General features: G+C 47.5%; 1 protein-coding gene across 10 annotated transcripts in view; it reads left to right on the top strand.

Moving 5' to 3' along the window:
• The window catches only part of LOC140386874 (hepatocyte nuclear factor 1-beta-like), a 133,600-nt gene that overhangs the window by 79,228 nt on the left and 32,196 nt on the right, over positions 1-22,176 (top strand). For all 10 annotated transcript variants that reach the window (XM_072469692.1, XM_072469687.1, XM_072469685.1 and 7 more), the window contains 2 exons: positions 13,025-13,166; positions 16,557-16,751. In XM_072469692.1, coding sequence (XP_072325793.1) covers positions 13,025-13,166; positions 16,557-16,751 — 337 coding nt within the window. The remainder of the gene's footprint in view (positions 1-13,024; positions 13,167-16,556; positions 16,752-22,176) is intronic.

The following is a 22,176-nucleotide window of genomic DNA, read 5'->3' as shown; positions in this document are numbered from 1 at the left end:
CTTTTGATCAACTTTTTGTTTCCTGTAGCTGGTTTCTAGAACATTCCCAATTCTCAAATTTGTTATTATCTTTTGCAATATTTTAAGTCTCTTCTTTTAATCTAATATTATCCCTAACTTTCTGAATGAACCACAGATGGGTTTTTCTTGCTTAGTTTTTGTTTCTCCATGAAATTTATTTTTGTTGGACTTTCTGAATTGTTTCATTAAATATTTTCCACTACTCATTTACAGCCATGCATTTCAGTCCATTCATCCAATTTACCTTCGTCAGTTGTACTCTCACACCTATGCAATTGGTTTTGTTTAAGTTTAAAGTTCTTGTTTGTAACTCCAAATTTAACCTGGAATCCAATGATATAATGATCACTGTTTCCCGGTGGATCTTTTACCACAACATTGCTAATACCCTGCTGCATTACACAATGCCAAGTCCAAGATAGCTTCATCCCTAATTGGTTCCAAAATATATTCATCCAAGAAACTGTCACAAACACTTTTCAGAAACTCATCTTCTAGACCACACTTGCCAATTTGATTGTCCCAGTCTATCTTAAGATCAAAGTCTCCCACAATTATTACATTGCCTTTGTTAAAAACTCCAATGATTTCTTGTTTCATTCTATTTCTAATTGCATAACTACTGTTAGGGGGACCTATGAACTACTATCAACAGTGGCTTGTGACTCTTACTATTTCTAATTATTGTCAGTACTGATTCTACATCATGATCTTCTGAGGCTATATCTATTCTCTCTTATTTCATCCTTTATCCCCCCTCCCCCCCCCAATCAGCACTACACTGCCTCCTTTGCCGCTCTGTCTGTCTTTCCTAAATATTGTGTACCCTGGAATATTTATTTCCCAACCCTGATCACCTTGTAACCATGTTTCCATTATGGTGATTAGATCAAAATCCTTTACCTCGATTTGTGCCACTAATCCATCTAACTTATTGCAGATGCTTCAGTCATCCTGATAATGAACATTTAATTTCATTTTTCTTACTTCTATTCTCTGAAACTAACTTGTTTGTTGATGCACAATTTTTTGTTAAATTCTCTGTCCCTTTCTGTCCTATTATGCTTGTCTTAACCTGTAACATATGACCATAAGACATACGAGCAGAATTAGGTCATTTGGCGTCCATTCAAGCATGGCTGATATTTTTCTCATCCCCATTCTCTTGCCTTGTCCCCATAACCCTTGATCCCCTTATTAATCAAGAACCTATCTATCTCTGTCTTAAAGACCCTCAGTGATTTGGCCTTCACAACCTTCTGCGGCAAAGAGTTCCACAGATTCACCACCCTCTAGTTGAAGAAATTCCTCCTCAACGCAGTTTTAAAGGATCGTCCCTTCAGTCTGAGGCTGTGTCCTCTGGTTCTAGTTTCTCCTACTAGTGGAAACATCCTCTCCACATCCACTCTATCCTATCCTTGCAGAATCCTGTAAATTTCAATGAGATGCCCCCTCATCCTTCTAAACTCCCAGTACAGATCTCAACCGCTCCTCATATGACAGGGATCATTCTTGTGAACCTCCTCCGGACCTTTCCAAGGCCAGTACCTCCTTCCTTAGATACGGGGCCCAAAACTGCCCACAATACTCCAAATGGGGTTTGACCAGAGCCTTATAGAGACTCAGAAGTACATCCCCGCTCTTGCATTCTAGCCCTCTCGACATGAATGCTAACATTGCATTTGCCTTCCTAACTGCCGTCTGAACCTGCACGTTAACCTTAAGAGAATCTTCAATCAGGTCTCCTAAACCCCTTTGTGCCTCTGATTTTCTAAGCCTTTTCCCAGTTCGAAGTGTATTGCTACACTCCTCTGATGTCTCGACCTTTCTCTTTGGATTTCTAAACCTCCCTTCACTTGAACCGTCTCCACACTGTTACTTTAAAGCCCTATCCACAGCCCTAATTATACAATTGGCCAGGACATGGTCCCAGCCGAGTTCAAGTGTAGCCCATCGCAGCAGAATAGCTCATTCTTCCCTGAGTACTGATGCCAGTGACGCATGGACTGAAACCACTTCTTCCCACACCATTCTTTGAGCAGCATGTTTATTTCTCTAGCCTACTTATATCTAGGCCATGTGACTCAGGTAACAATCCAGAGATTATTACCTTCGAGAGCTTGAGGGAAGATAGTGGTGTAGCGCTAATATTACTGGACTAGTAAGCCAGAGGTCTCGTCTAATTCTCTGGAGGACATGAGTTCAAATCCCACCATCTGGGGGAATTTAAATTCAATTAATAAAATATAGAATTATAAAGTTAGTCTTCGTAATGGTGATCATGAAACTATCATCAATTGTAAAAACCCATCTGGTTCGCTACTGTCCTTTAGGGAAGGAAATCTGCCATCCTCACCTGGTCTGGCCTACACATGACTCCAGGCCCATGGCAATGTGGTTGACCCTTAACTGCCCTGTGAAGTGCCCTAGCAAGCCCCTCAGTTTAAGGGCAATTAGGGATGGGCAACGAATGCTGGCCTCGCTAGCAATGCCCTCATCCCATGAAAGAAAAAAATGTTCTGTGTTTTAATTTGGATCCTAATTTTTCAAACACTGGGAGCAGAACATCATTCCTAGTTCTACTTGATTCCCATTTAGACCACACCAACTGGATTGTGAAGTGATAAGTGTGCTCAGGACTTGTTTAAGCACAAAATAAGGTTTTTACTTCCTTTTTTTCATACCTTCCTTCAGTTCTTCCTCCTTTTCTCTCTTTTTCTTCCAACCTTCCTTACTTTCGACCGTACTTACATTTAATCCCACAGTCTAGACGCTTTGTGCAATCTCTTATTCTGTTTCTGAATGGTGCATCTCTTTACCTCCGCATTGTTTTCCTCCCTCCTCCAATCCATTGGTTTTTCAATCCGTAATATGGTGTTAAACGTTCCCAACTTTCTGAGTGCAGGGAAGTGGGTGGGGAATTGGCCATGCTCGGCCCTGCACTCACCTTGGTCAAAATGGCTGACACCAAACACGGGGTCAGGCCTGTGCCGATATTTTTGGGCCGCACCTACCTCTACTCCCAGCCTCAGCAAGGCTGGAAAATCCTTCCCCTTGAGTGGGCACCTGTCTCAGCTCTGTTAATGAAACTCCCTCATCGAGGGGACTTCCGGTGGTGTAATATAGGGGGAAGACAGCCACGAGGTCTTCCCGCTGGAGGACAGCACTTTTTGCCCTTTTCTCTCAGTTTCAGGGATATTTCCTTTTGAAAACCCACATAATTAATGGGATGAGGATCCTCTATGAGTGAAATGTCAGGAGTTCCAGAAAAGTCAGGGGAAAGAAGTTGGACAGTAGACGTTCACCAATGGAATCGGAGGCCTCTCAGAGCTCTTCAGCAGATAAAATGGCGGAGGCAGCCTCTGGGGCTCCAGCCACTCCATTCATGGCCGAGGTGCTTTCGAGTACCTTGGCGAAGGAATTTGATAAACACCGACGAGTTGTGTCGGGTGACCTCCGGAAATCAATGCAGAAGGCCTTGGACCCCACCCGAGTGGCTCTAGAGAAGATCAATGAAACTGTGAAAGCCCATGGAGCCACGATAAAAGATACGGAAGTGGCCCTTTCAAGCCACAGTGATGGGATCGCCTCACTGGAAGCTGAGATCTCTTTTGTGGCCGAATCGAACAAATCATTGAAAGCCAAGGTGAATGATTTGGAGAATCGGTCCAGGAGGCAAAACGTTTGAATTGTGGGGCTGCCAGAGGGGATGGAAGGCCCAACGCCCGCGGAGTACTTTGCAGAGATGTTCGGGACGATGGTGGGGGAGGGTGGATTCACGTCCCTTCCTGAGTTGAATTGAGCCCACCGTACACCTTAGCAGAGGCCTCGTCATGAGGATCCACCACGTGCAGTAGTAGTCAAGTTTCAGAGCTTCAGAGAGAAAGAGTGGGTTCTCAGATGGACGAAGGAGCGATGTGACTTCAAACGGGAAGGCCACGCCATCAGGTTTTACCAAGATGTGGGAAGGAGCTGGCGAAGAAGAGGGCTGCATTTAACAAAGCCAAGGCTGCTCTATACAAAAGTGGAGTCTGGTTCGGTGTGGTGTACCCGACACGGCTTAGAGTGACTTTTGAGGGAAAGGACTCTTCATTTGATGCGCTGGGAGAGGCGGACTCCCTTGTTAAGAAATACAGATTGGGCGCAGTGTGATTGAGTTTTTTGGTTGTTGGTTGCGAGCATGTTGAATTATTGGGGTTCCATATTTATTTTTGTATTTTCCTGTTCTTGTTAGGGTTGAATGTTTACATTTTGGGGTTTAGTTTTGTGTGGGGTTCTGTTTTGATTGTTGTGAAAAAATATAACCCCCTGTCAGGTTTATGGGGTTTTAGTGTTTTGTTGTTTTTCTTAACCCTAGTTGGGAGCCTCCCTGTTAACCTAAGAGTTAGCTAACAGGGGAGATGTTGAAGGGTTGGCTGCCACTCATTATAGTAGTTTTTTAGAGAATGGCTTAGAGTTCTTGTTTTGTTTAAGTTTGGGTTTGTTAAAAGTAGGTTTTAGTTGTTTGCGTCGGCCTTGCTTCTATTTATATGGCTATTTGGGTGTGGTAGTATCCAAGGGAATGGGGTGGGGGGGTAGTTTGCCTGGCGGTGCCTGCAGACTTTTCTTTGTTTTGTTTTGGGATTTGGTATGGCGGCCATCTTGGGTGAGCCTGGTGGCGGAACCTTTTTATGTATTTCATGGGTAATCTCGCTGGGTGGAAACGGCTGACTTCAGACTGAGAGGGGGTGGGAGACCCAAATTCATTTGGTCACCTGGAATGTCAGAGGGTTGAATGATCCAGTGCAAAGGTTGAGAGTTTTTGCTCACCTGAAGAGTATGATTTTTTGAAAGACGCTCACATGCGGGTCAGGGACCAGACGAGGCTGCGGAAGAGGTGGATAGGACAAGTCGTTCATCCAGGCTTCGATGGCAGGGCCAGGGGTGCAGCAACATTAATTAATAAAAGCGTTCAGTTATCTGCCTCTCGGACCTTGGCCGACCCCAATGGCAGACATGTTATTGTCCGTGGCACTTTGGTGGGCACTCCGGTGTTTTTGGGTAATGTGGGCCTCCCTTTCCCGATTTGGATTCACATCAGCTTATTTTGGGTGGAGACCTAAATTGTGTTCTGAACCCCAGTCTGGATGGGCCCAAGCCCAAATCTCTGACTCCATCAGGGCCGGCCAGAGCTTTGTTGTTTTTCATGGAGCAGATGGGTGGGGTGGGGGGAGGTCATAGATATACCCGCGGATCTATTTACTTTGTGGCGGATAGGCCTCTCATCCCTTCTGTGTTGGTGGCTGGTTATTCAGCGATTTCAGATTGTGCCCCGCACTTTGTTGATTTGGCACGAGAGTCAGGTCCCTCCCAGCGTCCACCATGGAGGTTGGACACAACATTGTTAGCCAACAAGAAATTTTGTGAACGCATGTCCATCGCCATCGGGAACTATATAAAATTTAATAAACGTGAGTCGATCTCATCTACCAGGCTGTAGGAAGCCCTCAAGGTGGTCCTGAGGGTCTGAGATTATCTCCTATAAAGCACACATGGCGATGACAGCGAGGATGGAGTAGCAGAGGCTGGTGGATTCCAATCCCGAGGAGTAATTACTTGCCCTAATCCCGCAGTTGTTGGCACGTAGGAAATAGCTGCAGACACAATTTGAGCTATTGTCAACAGACAGAGTGATGGGGCAGCTGCGATGCTCAAGGGGTAGTAGGATCATAGAATCATAGATCCCTACAGTGCAGAAGGAGTCCATTCGGCCCATCGAGTCTGCACTGTCCCTCTGAAAGAACACCCTAATTAGGCCCCTAACCCAGTTTTTTTTATGAATATGGGAAGAAGGCCAATCAGCTGAAGTGATAGGTAGCTTCCCGGGTGAGCGTACAGGTACGCAACCCAAGCAGCAGCCTGGTTTCCGCCCCTCCTTAGGTTAATGCGGCTTTTGAATCGTTCTATCGGGGTCTCTATAGATCAGAGCCTCCAGCTGAGGGATCGGTCACGGCTAATGTTTTGGACAGCTTATCCATCGCAGCTGGAGGGGCGGGGGAGAGAAGCGAGGAGTTGGAATCCCCGTTGGGCCCAGAGGAAATGATAAAATGCATTGGGTTGATGCCGGGTAATGCCCCTGACCCGGATGGCTTCCCCAGTTCTAAGACGTTCGTGGAGCAGTTCGTACCTGTAATTCTGGATATGTTTCCTTATCCCAGGGTTCATTGCCGTTTACCCCCACACAGGCCCCTATCTCCTTGATTCTCAAGGAAGACAAAACCCAACAGAGTGTGGTTCATATCGACACATCTCACTCTTACATGTGAAAATTAAATTACTTGCCTAAGTGCTAGCATTGCGGCAGCAGCCCCGCCTTCCAGAGGTGATCTCGGAGGACCAGAGAGGCTTCACAAAAGGGTAAACAACTGTCAAGCAATATATATCGCCTGCTAAACATTGTCCTTTATCCTCTCTTTGGTGCCCGAACCGGAAGTGATTGTTTCACTAGATGCCTGAAAGGCATTTGGGAGAATGGAGTGGGAATATCTGTTTGAGATTCTTGGGAGGTTGGGATATGGCCATAAGTTTACTTCCTGGATTCAAATACTGTATAGGGGCACCACTGCTTGTGTTTGTATGAGTGTCCGGTTGTCCCACAATTGGGCCTCACTTCATAAATCACTAATCAGGTCGATAGTGTAAAGTCAGACCTACAGAGGTGGGATAACCACTCCTGTCCTTGGCGGGCAGGGGTCAGACAATGACGATGAAAGTACTCCCGAGATTTTTTATTTATTTTTCAATATCCCCCCATTTTTCTCCCCAAGTCCTTTTTTGTTACAATCAACAAATTAATGTCCTCCTTTATTTGGGCGGGTAAGACTCCAAGGAATTGCGGGGCTTTGCTCCAAAGAGATAGACATTCAGAGGGCTTGGCTCTACCCAAGTGGGCAGCCAATGTTGTCGAGGAGAATACTTAGATTCAGGCTACTAGACTAGAAGGGCTTGAGGTTCATAAGGAGGAGGTGTTAGTAATTCTGGCATTCAAGATGATCAGAGGATCGGATAGGGTGGACAGTGAGAGCCCTTTTCCTCAGATGGTGATGTCTAGCACGAGGGGACATAGCTTTAAATTGAGGGGAGATGGATACAGGACAGATGTCAGAGGTAGGTTCTTTACTCAGAGAGTAGTAAGGGCGTGGAATGCCTTGCCTGCAACAGTAGTGGACTCGCCAACACTAAGGGCATTCAAATGGTCATTGGATAGACATATGGACGATAAGGGAATAGTGTAGATGTACTTTAGAGTGGTTTCACAGGTCGGCGCAACATCGAGGGTCGAAGTCCTGTACTGCGCTGTAATGTTCTATGTTCTATGTTCTAGTATTCAGAAGATATTGTTGTGGTTCAGCAATCTTGGTCCCATACAACAAATGGATGCGATCTCCTGCATGGTTTCGATCCTTGGTGCGATAGTAACCTTGTCATTGCCTTTCTCTCCGCTACGTTTTCCCTGAATTCACTGGTGGTGTCCACCCTGAGAATCTGGAAGCAGTTCAGACAGTAATTTACGCCCGGTTTCCAGGTCTTCGCTCGCCCCCATCTGCAACAACCATCTTTTTCTGCCAGTGGTTTCTGACAACGTTTAGGTCAAGGGAGGGAAAGTGTTTGGAGAGATTTGGAGACCTGTTTGCGGAGGGGAGGTTTGCCAGTTTTAAGGAGCTGGCGGAGACATTCCAACAGCCGGGTTCCAATCGTTTCAGGTATTTTCGGATTCGCGATTATTGCGCAAGACTTTCCTCTCCTTTGCTTTGGCACCACCCTCTTCCCGGTTGAAGAGGATTTTGCCTTTGGCTGGGTGTGATGGGGAGACTATTTCGGGCATAAACGGCCATATCCTCTCAGTGGAATCAGCTCTGTTGAGTGAGGTGTGGATGAAATGGGAGGGTGAATTTGGTCGCATTCTGGGTGGTGAGGTGTGGAGTGAGACCCTTTGCTGGATCAAGCACACGTCTTCGTGTGCTCGACTAAGTTTGAAGCAACTCAAGGTGGTGCACAGGGCGCATCTGCCGAAAGCGAGGATGAGTGGATTTTTCTCCTGGGTGGAGGACAAGTGTGAGCCTTGCTCTCGGGGACCGTCAGCTGTTAGGGGGTTCAGTGTAGCTTTCGGGGTTAAAGTTAACATGTGTTTTTGCTTATTCGTCTCTTTCTTCCAGTATATAATTTTGGTTAATTGTGTTGTATAGTTTTGTTTATTATGGAAAATGTTTTAATAAACAAATTTTAAAAAGGAAGAAAATACCTCACCCACCAAACAAACGTCTGAGCTCTTTCCTTCAAAGCTCACCTGAATCACTGGCAAAGCATTGATTTTTATGGAAATGCAGAACTTTTCCATAGCATCCGTGCCATTCTTCTACTCAGAGAGCTGTTGGGGTTTGGAATATGCTGCCTGGGAGAGTGGTGAAGGTGGATTCAAGGCAGCACAATTGGTCGCACTGTTCCTTCACAGCACCAGTGACCCAGGTTCGATTCCCGCTTGGGTCACTGCCTGTGCAGAGTCTGCACGTTCGCCCCGTGTCTGCGCGGGTTTCCTCCAGGTGCTCCGGTTTCCTCCCACAGTCCAAAGACGTGCAGGTTAGGTGGATTGGACATGCTAAATTGCCCTTAGTGTCCAAAAAGGTGAGGCGGGGTTATTGGGTTACGGGGACAGGGTGGAAGTGAGGGCTTAAAGTGGGTCGGCGCAGACTCGATGGGCTGAATGGCCTCCTTCTGCACTGTATGTTCTATATCTATGTAACTGTACGCGAAGATCATTCTACTCATGAGGTTCGTGCCAGCTCTCTATCGAGCATCCCAGTCAGCCCCATTTCCCTGCTCTGGCCCATAGTCCGGCTACGGCATTTCCCTTAAGTGCCCGTGCAATTTCCTTTTGAAATCACCCACCACTTTCACCACCCTTGCAGACGGTGGGCTCAGAGTCAGTACCACTCTGCCTAAAAAAAATACTCCTCCCATTTCCACTCCCTCTACCACCACTGCAACCCCCCCCCCCCCCCCCCCCCCCCAACCCAAAACATTAAACATGTGTCCTGTAGCCCATGCACCATCAGCTAATGGGAACAGATTTTCTTTATCCACCTTATGCTGATTTGACATCATCTTCTAGGCCTCTATTAAATCACCCCTCAATCTCCTTTGTTCAAAGGGGAAACAGCCTGACCTTCTCCAGCCTAACCTTGGATCTAAAGCCCCTCAGCCCTGGAGTTATTTTGGTAAATCTCCTCTGCGCCCTTTCAAGGACCTTCACATCCAGCCTAAAGTGTGGTGACCAGAACTGGACGCTGTACAATAGTTGTGGCTTCACCAGAGGCTTATAAAGGTTCAGGATAACCTGGGCTTTTGTACTCAATACCTCAAGTTATGAAGCTGAAGACCCCATTTGCTTTGCTAACCCTGCTATTTTCAAAGATTCAAGCACATGAACCCTCAGGTCCCTTCGTCCTTTTATGCTCCTTAGAACAGTGTCATTAGCTGGTGTTTTACAGCTCCCAACCTCACCCCCCCCCCCCCCTTGGCGGGTGGGGGGAGTCATGGGATCATCTGACCCGCCAAAGTCTATGGTCATTTGCGTGACTCACCCACCCCACCACCGGGGAGCCCATCGCGAAGGACCGACTTCAGCGGAACCAGGAGATCCCGTCAGTGGGAGGGGCCTGATCCTACCTACCCACCCATTAAGTCTGTGTTGTCTCTCCCTATCCCTTCTGCCACACCTCTCTGCACTAAAGTCCATCAACCACCCTTCTGTCCATTTCCCTAGCCATGTCCTGCTCTTGTTACAAAGAACAAAGAAAAGTACAGCCCAGGAACAGGCCCTTCAGCCCTCCAAGCCCGTGCCGACCATGTTGCCCGTCTAAACTAAAATCTTCTACACTTCCTGGGTCCATATCCCTCTATTCCCATCCTATTCATGTATTTGTCAAGATGCCCCTTAAATGTCACTATCGTCCCTGCTTCCACCACCTCCTCCGGCAGCAAGTTCCAGGCACCCACTACCCTCTGTGTAAAAACTTGCCTCGTACATCTCCCCTAAACCTTGCCCCTCGCACCTTAAACCTATGCCCCCTAGTAATTGACCCCTCTACCCTGGGGAAAAGCCTCTGACTATCCACTCTGTCTATGCACCTCATAATTTGTAGACCTCGACCAGGTCGCCCCTCAACCTCCGTCGTTCCAGTGAGAACAAATCAAGTTTATTCAACCGCTCCTCATAGCTAATGCCCTCCATAGCAGGCAACATCCTGGTAAATCTCCTCTGCACCCTCTCTAAAGCCTCCTCATCCTTCTGGTAGTGTGGCGACCAGAATTGAACACTATACTCCAAGTGTGGTGTAACTAAGGCTCTATTCAGCTGCAACATGACATGCCAATTCTTATACTCAATGCCCCGGCCAATGAAAGCAAGCATGCCGTATGCCTTCTTGACTACCTTCTCCACCTGTGTTGCCCCTTTCAGTGACCTGTGGACCTGTACACCTAGATCGCTCTGACTTTCAATACTCTTGAGGGTTCTACCATTCACTGTATATTCCCTACCTGCATTAGACCTTCCAAAATGCATTACCTCACATTTGTCCGGATTAAACTCCATCTGCCATCTCTCCAGCCAAGTCTCCAAACAATCTCAATCCTGCTGTATCCTCTGACAGTCCTCATCGCTATCCGCAATTCCACCAACCTTTGGGTCATTTGCAAACCTACTAATCAGATCAGTTACATTTTCCTCCAAATCATTTATATATACTACAAACAGCAAAGGTCCCAGCACTGATCCCTGCGGAACACCACTAGTCACAGCCCTCGTTGATTGGTAACATCCTCACTACTTTCCCTCCCTCCAATTTGGTATCTATCATCAGCAGATTTGGAAATTTTATTCTCTATTCTGACATCTGACTCAAAAAGCAATAATCCTATCAGCGGCCCTTGGAGAACACCACAGTCCATTCTCCTGTCAGAGAAAGAATCATGTACCACAACTCACTGTTTTTTGTCCTGAAGCCAATTTTTTGGTGCAAGGTGACATTGGCCCTTTTATCCAATGAGCCTCTATTTTGTTAACCAGCCCTTTGTGTGGTACTTTGTCAAATTCTTTCTTCAAACCCATACAGATAACCTCCACTGCCTTCCCTCTGTCTGCTCACCTTCATCAGAAAATTCAATTAGATTCGCCAAACATCGTTTGCCTTTTCCAAATCCCACACTTCAATGCTTGGAGCTGCTTGTGCAAGTTTTCTAAAACCTGGGGGTCTCCTGTTTCGAGGATAAGAATTGAGGAACACTGGAAAAGACCATTGACCGAGAGTCCCAAGCTGGCACCCAGGTGGCACTGCCAGGGTTGCCAGGTTGGCAGTGCCAGAGTGCCCTGGTGGCACCAGCCATGCCACGGTACCATACTGTCCGTAGGGCATGCACCTGTGGGCCTGCTATACCCTGGGAGACCCCCTGAGTATCATTCCGTCTGGCCCCTATTTGTGGAGACCAGTTTTTTTTCCCCCAAAAATATACTTTATTCATAAAATCTATCCTAAACATTACAGAACATTTCGAATTGTCTTGACTGTACATTTCCATCAGAGTTACACATTCCCTTGACTTTCTTCCATTCAATTTTGATAGCATTACACACATATTGCTCTTTACATTATAATTCTTTCTTAAACATTTACATTGTCATGTTTCTTTTATACATTGGAGTGTTAATGGCTCAGACCGAGGGGGGTTTACACTGTTACCCGCCCCTCGGTGTACATTTGCTGGTAAGACCTTACACAGTGGTCTTTCCCCATTGCGCCTATGCAGCAGCTGCCCCAAGCTTGAGTGCGTCCCTCAGCACGTAGTCCTGGACCTTGGAATGTGCCAGTCTGCAACACTCGGTCGAGGATGACGAATGTGATATAAAATAGTTACTTTAGAGATATTAGTTAATGTAATGTAGAAATAAGCCACTTTGATTCTAGCAGATAGAGACAAAGGGATTTGAGACCGCATGGAAAAAACAGGAAGAGGTGTGTCTATGAGAGTGATGCTGCATTGATAGGGGCCAGAGAAAGGGATTGGAAGTGAGCCAATCAGAATAGATCAAACAGGTCAGGAGGGATATAGGCTGACCTATGGGCGTCGAGTATGTGAAACTTGATACCATTTGAATTGATTTGCAGAGATCCCTTTGTCTCTTTGTTCATTCGCTTTCTGGGGTGTAGGAGACTGGATGTCTCTTATGTTTCTGTGAGATGAATTAAGCTTGCAAGCTAAATAAAATAACTTCTTTTTACGTGCAAATCCATCTCGACCTTTATTGAGGCCAGACTGACGGAGAAAGAAATTTGGGAATCAACAAGGACAGCTCTTTGCACTGGAAGATCAGCAAGTTTCGGGCAGACCAAAGAGCGTCTTTCACCGAGTTGTGGAGACCAGTACTGAATGGTGCTCGCCCAAGGTCTCTGAGGTGAAGGGGATAGATTCCAACACCACTGGTGCCTCGGGAATCTGCACCTTACAGTGCAATTAGCTGTCTCGCTCTAGTATGCAGATTTGCCTAAAAGGGATCCCGCCCACAATTGGTGGGATTTGCATTGCAACGTCTCACGGGATTGCATTAGATCTTGCGAGGCGTTGCGAGCCGGGTAGATCCTGGGAGCGAGGTCTCCCGGCTTCTATCGGCTACGTTGCGGCGCGCTGCTTTTCGGGAGCTGCGTTGCCTTTCGATTGCGCCCATTGAGTTTGTACACTTCGAAAAGAAAATCATTATTGTGGCGAGGGACAAAATCCAAATATTTGCCTGCCTCTGTAAAAAAAAAGGAGTTGTATAATGCAAATAGTTTGTAATGCTTCAAATACCCTGCTTAGTGATGTACTTACATCCACTGGCTGAAAGCGTGCCGCTATATTTGTGACATTTGATCGGGCGGGTGCGATCAAACTGTATCTGAACTGCATTTTCTCTTTTCTCCTTGTTTAGATCACTGCCACAGGTGGACCTCTGCCCCCAGTCAGCACGCTGACCAATATCCACAGCTTGTCACAGCCGCCACATCACAATCACCAACAAACGCAGAACCTCATCATCAACCCCCTCTCTGGAGTCATGGCGATCGCACAAAGTATGGCCTCTTTCCAACCAACCTGACCAACCTGCTATAATTGAGGGTGACATTTTGTCAGCTGCTTTTTTTTTTGCTTTGCAGTGAGAGGTGCATAATGTTCTGGGAACCTGGGTTAGCTGGCGCTTACATTTATTGATGAGGGATTTGCTACGGGGCTGTTGGCCCTGCTGGCAAAATGGATACACCATGTTGTGTGGCATTGAGCCCATACAGCCGAGTAAGGTTACAACGGTCGACCCCCTATCTCGAATTGGTTGACTGGACTATAGATGGGATTTGAAGCTGAGTAAGAGCTCCCCAGAGAGGAGTCATGCTCAGAGGGAGTATGTGTGCCTTCTGTTTTTTTAAAATACATTTTGAGTGCCCAATTCTTTTTTTTTTCCAATTAAGGGGCAATTTAGTGTGGCCAATCCACCCACCCTGCACATCTTTGGGCTGTGGGGGATGAGACCCACACAAACACAGGGAGAATGTGCAAACTCCACACGGTCAGTGACCCGGGACCGGGATCGAACCCGGGTCCTCAGCGCCGTGAAGCAGCAGTGCTAACTACTGCGCCAACGTGCTGCCTATCTCTCTGGTTTCTTTTTGCTATCATTTGTTTGCTGCGTATGGGTGACACTGATCAGGCTGTAGTTGTTGTCTATCCTCAGCAACACTGAGAAGCTGATGGTGGTGGTGGTGGTGGGGGGGGGGGTGTCTTCACCTTCAACTGGGGTCCTCGTTCTCACAACGCTGCTAAGGGACAAGCAATAAAGGACCGACAAAATATGCGCCCAAGCCGTGAAGGTTTGTCACTTGGAGGGGAATATGGAGATGAGAATGTTTCCATTATTTTGTTGCCCTCCTCAGCAGCACAGGGCAAGGAACTAGGAGGCACAATAACCTGATTGATTGCTGCATTGTACTGTTAACATAGTTTCGAATGCGCCAGTGGTGGAGACAGTAGGTATTGAGTCTGCTGGCAGGCAGCACAGTATTGAGCTATTCAATCAGATTAGCCAAACACGATTTGCCCCTTGCAAACCTGTGCTCAAATGTTTGGGATGCTTGTGCCACAGGTCCAAGTGCTTTGAAACCTGGATACAGCATTGAATACAGTAGCCCTAACTCCACCCGACTGAATTTACCCTGATACTTGTCATCAGAATCTCTGCACAAAACAGCAGAGCAATCTGATCAGTCAGCGACTGGATTATTCTTCAGTGGCTACTGCTGGGAGGTCCACACGGGCGGACATCAGCTGAGAATGGGGTCAGGGTCGGCTGTGGTACTTTTCAGTGGACTACCAGGGCTCACTCCCCAGGCTCACACAAGAGCAGAGGTATTCTGAGAACTCTCAGCACCCAAGAAATTATTTGCAACCCCGGTCGAGGATTTGCTTGGCCTGAGTATGGAGGTTGACACCTGAACAGTACTACCGCCTGTCGAGCAAGACTCTGAACCAGGATCCTTGTCGACCATCAACTCTTGGCTGCAGCAGAGAGGGAAAAAAAATCAACCCACCCATTCTTGGTATTAGTGTAATAAACCTTCTTTGAACTGATTCTAATGCGTTTACATCTTTCCTTAAATAACGAGACCATGCTATGCAAAATACTCCAGAAGATCTGTATCAAGGCCTTTCTTTGCACCAGGAAGTTGTGGCATTATTGAGGACCCAAGTCTCAATCTGATTCCCAAGCAAAACAGTGGGCGGGATTTACCGACCAATCCGCTGCCAGCGGGATTTTCCCGTTATCAACGAGATTTCCTGTTGTTTGCCTCCCTTGTCGCCGGGAAACCCGTGATGAATAAAATGGGACCAAAATATTCCGCCAGTGGGAACAGCCGGTAAATTCTACCCAGAGGCTCTCTCCTTAGAGAAAGTCATATGAGGTGCTGGATTCTCATTCAAAATCCAAAGGGTTCACTCATTGTCCTTCAGGAAAGAGAATCTGCCATCTCTACCTGGTCTGACCTGCTGTACACCATAGTGCCCTTTGAGATGGCCCAGTAAGCTACTCAAACAGCACTTAGGAGTCAGTGAAGTATTGTCTTGTCAGCATTAACACTCCAAGAACATGATGCGAATATCACAGAGACCATTCATAGTATCAAAGAATCCCTAAAGTGCAGGAGGCCATTCAGCCCATTGGGTCTGCATTGACCCTCTGAAAGAGCACCCTTGCTAGGCCCACTCCCCCCACCCCCATAACCCCACCTAACCTGCACATCTTTGGACTGTGGGAGGAACCCGGAGCACCCGGAGGAAACCCACGCAGACACGTGGAGAACAAGCTGGAGTTGAACCCGGGACCCTGGGGCCGTGAGGCAGCAGTGCTAACCACTGTGCCACCGCGCCGCCCCGTTCAGCCTTTCACAATCCATCCACTCAATGAAATCCACGTGACACGATCCATCGTCAACCAGATGATTCCCAGATTTACTCTAGCTAAAGTTTTGGAACTGGAGGGAAGTCAATGCTTAGTCAAGAAAGAGGAGCTGAGGCCATGGCTAGATCAGCCATGCAATTATTAAAAGGCAGAACAGACTTGAGGGACTGCATGGGCTGGTTCTGCTCCTATTTATTATGAAGTCTATTACTTTTGTTCATCACTATTTGAACTTGCTAACATCCATCCCAAATGATCTTTTACTAGTTTGAACCTGGGTCCTCTGGTTCCCTGACCAACTCATTCTGCCATTCCTCAGTTAGCTCTTGAAGTCCGCAGCCTCTTCTAGTTCTGTACCAGTTTTCAATCTGATGATGACTGTGTTGAGTATCTGAATCAAGATACCTCATGAAAATTAGAAACAGCATCCATTTCAGCACCAAACCCTGAGGCACCTCACTCAGGTCCTCAATCATTACGTTGTAGCTTAAAGGTCGGTGAACGCTTATGAGAGAGTTTTCTACTTAAATTGCCCAACCCGCCACCGTGGGGTTTATGAACTTAAGTTCTTATCCAGGCTTTGGGATTGCCTTCAAGTGTCAGCATCGCAGCACAAGTGGACAGCACTTCACAGCGCCAGGGTCCCAGGTTCGATTCCCCGCCGGGTCACTGTGTGTGTGGAGTCTGCACGTTCTCCCCGTGTCTGCGTGGGTTTCCTCCGGGCGCTCCGGTTACCTCTCACAGTCCAAAGACGTGCAGGTGAGGTGGATTGGCCGTGATAAATTGCCCTTAGTGACCAAAAAGGCTAGGAGGGGGTTATTGGGTTCCGGGGATAGGGTGGAAGTGAGGGCTTAAGTGGGCCGGTACAGACCCGATGGGCCGAATAGCCTCCTTCTGCACTGTATGTTCTATGTCCGATAACTGTGTAAGTTTAACTTGGATGAGTTCTTTATTAAAAGCTCCTGCTGAGGATATTGATGTTATTCTCTGTTTTCTTCTTTTCCCTCTGCAGGTATAAGCACATCCCAGGGGCAGAGTGTCCCTGTTATAAACAGCGTCACAGCAGGCAGCCTAGCAGCTTTACAGCCTGTGCAGTTTTCACAGCAACTCCACAGTCCACATCAGCAGCCAATCATGCAGCAGTCCCAGAGTCACATGTCACAGCAACCCTTTATGGCCACGGTGACCCAACTGCAGAACTCTCACAGTAAGACGTCGTCATGGCTCAGTGTGGGAGGCTGGGTGTTCAATATAAAAGAAAAGGGGCCTAACAGTGTAATGAAAGTCGGATGATTAACTGTTTTAAATCTGTGCCAGCGTGCAACCTCTTTTGCCTAGCTACCGACCAAAGTCGCACACAAACGGAGGGAGCTGCGGCGATTTTTTAAAAATCGCCTTTACTTTGGATAAAATGTCTAGTTTGGACTCGGTTTCACATTCCTGTCACTGGCTAGGATGCTTTATTTTCTATTCTGAAAAGCTAAGTTGGGATTTTGCTCTCCCCATGGAGTCTCCCCCATCACTACTGTAAATGGATTACAAAGAACAAAGAACAAAGAACAAAGAAATGTACAGCACAGGAACAGGCCCTTCGGCCCTCCAAGCCCGTGCCGACCATACTGCCCGACTAAACTACAATCTTCTACACTTCCTGGGTCCGTATCCTTCTATTCCCATCCTATTCATATATTTGTCAAGATGCCCCTTAAATGTCCCTATCGTCCCTGCCTCCACTACCTCCTCCGGTAGTGAGTTCCAGGCACCCACTACCCTCTGCGTAAAAAACTTGCCTCGTACATCTACTCTAAACTTTGCCCCTCTCACCTTAAACCTATGCCCCCTAGTAATTGACCCCTCTACCCTGGGGAAAAGCCTCTGACTATCCACTCTGTCTATGCCCCTCATAATTTTGTATACCTCTATCAGGTCGCCCCTCAACCTCCTTCGTTCCAGTGAGAACAAACCGAGTTTATTCAATCGCTCCTCATAGCTTATGCCCTCCATACCAGGCAACATTCTGGTAAATCTCTTCTGCACCCTCTCTAAAGCCTCCACATCCTTCTGGTAGTGTGGCGACCAGAATTGAACACTATACTCCAAGTGTGGCCTAACTAAGGTTCTATACAGCTGCAACATGACTTGCCAATTCTTATACTCAATGCCCCGGCCAATGAAGGCAAGCATGCCGTATGCCTTCTTGACTACCTTCTCCACCTGTGTAGCCCCTTTCAGTGATCTGTGGACCTGTACTCCTAGATCTCTTTGACTTTCAATACTCTTGAGGGTTCTACCATTCACTGTATATTCCCTACCTGCATTAGCCCTTCCAAAATGCATTACCTCACATTTGTCCAGGTTAAACTCCATCTGCCATCTCTCCGCCCAAGTCTCCAGACAATCTAAATCCTGCTGTATCCTCAGACAGTCCTCATCGCTATCCGCAATTCCACCAACCTTTGTGTCGTCTGCAAACTTACTAATCAGACCAGTTACATTTTCCTCCAAATCATTTATATATACTACAAAGAGCAAAGGTCCCAGCACTGATCCCTGTGGAACACCACTGGTCACAGCCCTCCAATTAGAAAAGCATCCCTCCATTGCTACCCTCTGCCTTCTATGGCCTAGCCAGTTCTGTATCCACCTTGCCAGTTCACCCCTGATCCCGTGTGACTTCACCTTTTGTACTAGTCTACCATGAGGGACCTTGTCAAAGGCCTTACTGAAGTCCATATAGACAACATCTACTGCCCTACCTGCATCAATCATCTTAGTGACCTCCTCGAAAAACTCTATCAAGTTAGTGAGACACGACCTCCCCTTCACAAAACCGTGCTGCCTCTCACTAATACAAATTACCTCAAGATCCCGGTCGAAGTCACTCCCAGAACGTCCTGGCTGTGTCCTTGGTGCTGGGGGGTGGCCGTGGAGGGGGGGGGGGGGGGTTGCATGACAAGCAGGGCATTTGAGATCAAGTCTGAGGCTGGCCGCCCTGTTGTAAGAGGAATTGGGCCAGTGCTCTTCCGAAAGGGATGGGTTGGTATTCTGGAAGGTTGAAGTCAAATGGGTCGAGGGGTTTGCCACATCCAAACTTAAGCTTTGCGACGTTGCTAAGCGCCCGCCATCCGGCCACAACATTAGGCAAACTACGACAAGCCAAACTCCAGCACAAGGCAGGGCTAAGGGCCCAGACCCCTGGTTTCCCCACTATGAGTTAAGTGGCATATTTTTTTACATGGTAGGATTTGCTGGAGCTGATTTTGAAAATAAAACTCACACTGTGACCTTGGTGAAATATTTATGAAGTAACCCTCAGACTCCGGCTGGATTAGAGGCCGAAACCAATATAACAATAAAGCTGCTCGTACGTAATTTTATTTTGTGTCATATGAACCATGTCACAATTGAATCAGAAATTTCTATGCCAATGCTTCGCCTCCGCCTGCGATTAGGTCGCGTCGGCTGTCAGGGTGTAGTTTCACGTGGTTGCCACTAGATGGATCTGTGTAGTGAGGGCAGGGAATCTCTATCCAGCCTCCCACCTCCATCTTGTGTGAATAAAAAATATTCCCCAGCTAACTGCAAGTAATGTCAAGGGAATTTATTAATATTATACAAAGATATAAATATTTTAACATCTGACCTGTATTTGGGCTGACACCCCTTTCCTCTTCTTACTTTTTATGGCCTCTTTCTGTGTTGTAAACGTCTCTGATTTGTCCTACCCCCCCCCCCCCCCCCCCTCCCCCGGTCCAGTGCTGCGCGGTGCACTTTCTACAGGATGCACTGGAGCAAGCCCCCCCCCCCCCGGTCCAGTGCTGCACGGTGCACTTTCTACAGGATGCACTGGAGCAAGCCCATCAAGGCTGATTCAGCAATATCTCCCAGATCCATGTCTAGAAGGGCAATGACAACAGGTGAATGAGAACACCATCCCCTGCAAGTTCCCTTCCCATCCACACAACTCCTGTCCTGGAAATCTGTCGCCATTCCTTTAATGTTGTGGAGTCAAAATCCTAGAACTCCCAAGAGCTATGTGGGTGGACCTTCACCGTATGCACCGCAGTGGTTCAAGAAGGCGAATCACCACCAGCTTCTCAAGGACAATTGGGCATGGGCAATAAATGCTGGCCTCACCAGGGACATCAACATTCTGAAGAATTATTAAGATGAAATGGAAACTTGTTTTTAAGAAGGGTTTTCTTTGCCTGGCAAGCATTAGTGGTCAGCTTTCCAGTTAATAGAAACCTTGATTCATCAAATAATACAGTGACACAATCGACCCGGCCAGTATTTGACACAAAAATACTGTTCCCAATTCATGACTCTGGACATCAGTGACTCTCTGCTTACTCAGCTAAGTGTCCATTGGGCAGCACGGTAGCATTGTGGATAGCACAATTGCTTCACAGCTCCAGGGTCCCAGGTTCGATTCCCGGCTTGGGTCACTGTCTGTGTGGAGTCTGCACATCCTCCCCGTGTGTGCGTGGGTTTCCTCTGGGTGCCCCGGTTTCATTCCACAGTCCAAAGATGTGCAGGTTAGGTGGATTGGCCATGATAAATTGCCCTTAGTGTTCAAAATTGCCCTTAGTGTTGGGTGGGGTTACTGGGTTATGGGGATAGGGTGGAGGTGTTGACCTTGGGTAGGGTGCTCTTTCCAAGAACCGGTGCAGACTCGATGGGCCGAATGGCCTCCTTCTGCACTGTAAATTCTATGATAATTCTATGATAATCTAGACGGTGACTGATGTAGGCTTTCCTATCTCAGGTGGCATCAGAGTCAAGCCCAGTGTTCCAATGTGACCAGGCAAAAAAACCTGAGGCTGATTATTATCACCTCTGTCCTGAATTAATTTATAGCTTAGACCCATCACCATCTCCCCTCAATTCAAATCAGATAGCACAGCGCTGACTGTTTATTGCTGTGGTCTATGAGGTTGTGCCCCACATTAACCGTGGTACCTGAAAGAAATCTGCTCTCATATTTACTTCTGGTTTTTATTGAAGTTTAAAAAAATATTTATTGTTGAAAATGGACTATTCTTTAATATGTGCAGTGGCAATACAGCTTCCTTGAGACAACGTGGGAGCTGTCTATTCCTTGTGAATTGTTGTGGACTAGGAGTAGATGTGGCTGCATAATTCCCATCAGTAAGACAGGCAGGCACCTTCTCCCAAACACCAGGGCCAGCTCGAGAGATTGGAATGAAATGGCGAGGAAGGTCTAACGGGTTTGAATCTCTTGGGCGGGATACTCTGCTCCCGCGCCGTTTCAGAGAACCGCCTGGGTCGCCAAATTTTCCCGCGACGCCGGTCCGATGCCCTCCCGCGAATCACGGAAGCGGGCAGATCGGCACAATCGCGTTTTGCGCGGCGCGGTCCAGTGAATTGCCCGAGACAGCCAAAATGGCGATTCACCGTTACCCCCGCGATTCTCAGTGCCGGATGGGCCGAGCGGCCTGCCCAAAACGGCGGGTTCCCCCCGGTGTCGTCCACACCTGGTCGCTGCCAGCGTGAACAGCGTGGGAACGCTGGGAGGGCGACCTGCAAGGGGGGGGGGGGGCTCAAATGGGGTCTGGCCCACAATCGGTGCCCACCAATCGTCGGGCCGGCCTCTCTGAAGGAGGACCTCCTTTCTTCCGCAGCCCCGCAAGATCCGTCGGACATCTTCTTGCGGGGCGGACTCAGGGAGGACGGCAACCATGCATGCGCGGGTTATGCCAGTTATGCGGTGCCGGCCGTGTCATGTATGCGGCGCCGCCTTTACGCGGCGCCAAGGCCTGGCACGCGTAAATGACATGGCGCCGCTCCTAGCCCATTTTCGGGCCCTGAATCGGTCGGGATAGGGGCCGTTTCGCGCCGTCGTGAACCTCGACGGCGTTCACGACGGCGCGAACACTCTGTCTCCATTTCAGAGAATCGCGCCCCTTGTGTCTCTCTTAATGTTCTTTCAACGTTAAAGTGAGGCACCACGTTCACGCAAAGTGTTAAAAAATTCTTATTTTGTTCCTTTGCCAATACGCATCGTGAGTCATGACACAGATCGTGATGGTGTTCTAAAGCAAACAATGTTCTGCTGAACAACTAAAGCTTTGTCAAGCACGTCCTCATGAATGAAAGTGCATAAACAGGAAGGCCTGTGCACATGGCCCTTTAATTAATGTGGCTGAGATTGTAACGAGATGTATGATACTAAGATGCACCTCACAATTTTAAGCAGCGACTTCTACGTAATTCTCAATAGGCAAACAGGCTTACCTTAGTGTTAGGCCCATAACTTAAAAGCAATTTTTTTTTATTTCTCGTATCCAGAAAGTGTATTTTTCTCTCCTCATAAATGATTGAGGTCCACTAGAGGTGTGGTTCAAGGCTTTTTGAATAGAAGTTTCTTCCTTTCTCACAACACAAAACTGATGGGATTCTTCAAACAAGGAAGGCCATCAACTTGTTAAAATCAGTTCCTGTTGGTTCGGAACACATCACCGGTCAGTCACTATCACCTGATGACAGAGAGCAGTCCGTCCTCTTAATGACCCAGAATGGCAGAGAAACTCTCTGCCTCCGCTGAAACTGGCAGCAATTTTCGGAGTTCCGACATGTGCAGAGTGATACGGAAATCCAGATGTTGCTGT

This window comes from Scyliorhinus torazame, chromosome 12 (assembly GCF_047496885.1).
Source record: "Scyliorhinus torazame isolate Kashiwa2021f chromosome 12, sScyTor2.1, whole genome shotgun sequence".
NCBI lineage: Eukaryota > Metazoa > Chordata > Chondrichthyes > Carcharhiniformes > Scyliorhinidae > Scyliorhinus > Scyliorhinus torazame.
Note: the sequence above shows the minus strand (reverse complement) of the source record. Positions and strands in the feature narration are given on the sequence as shown.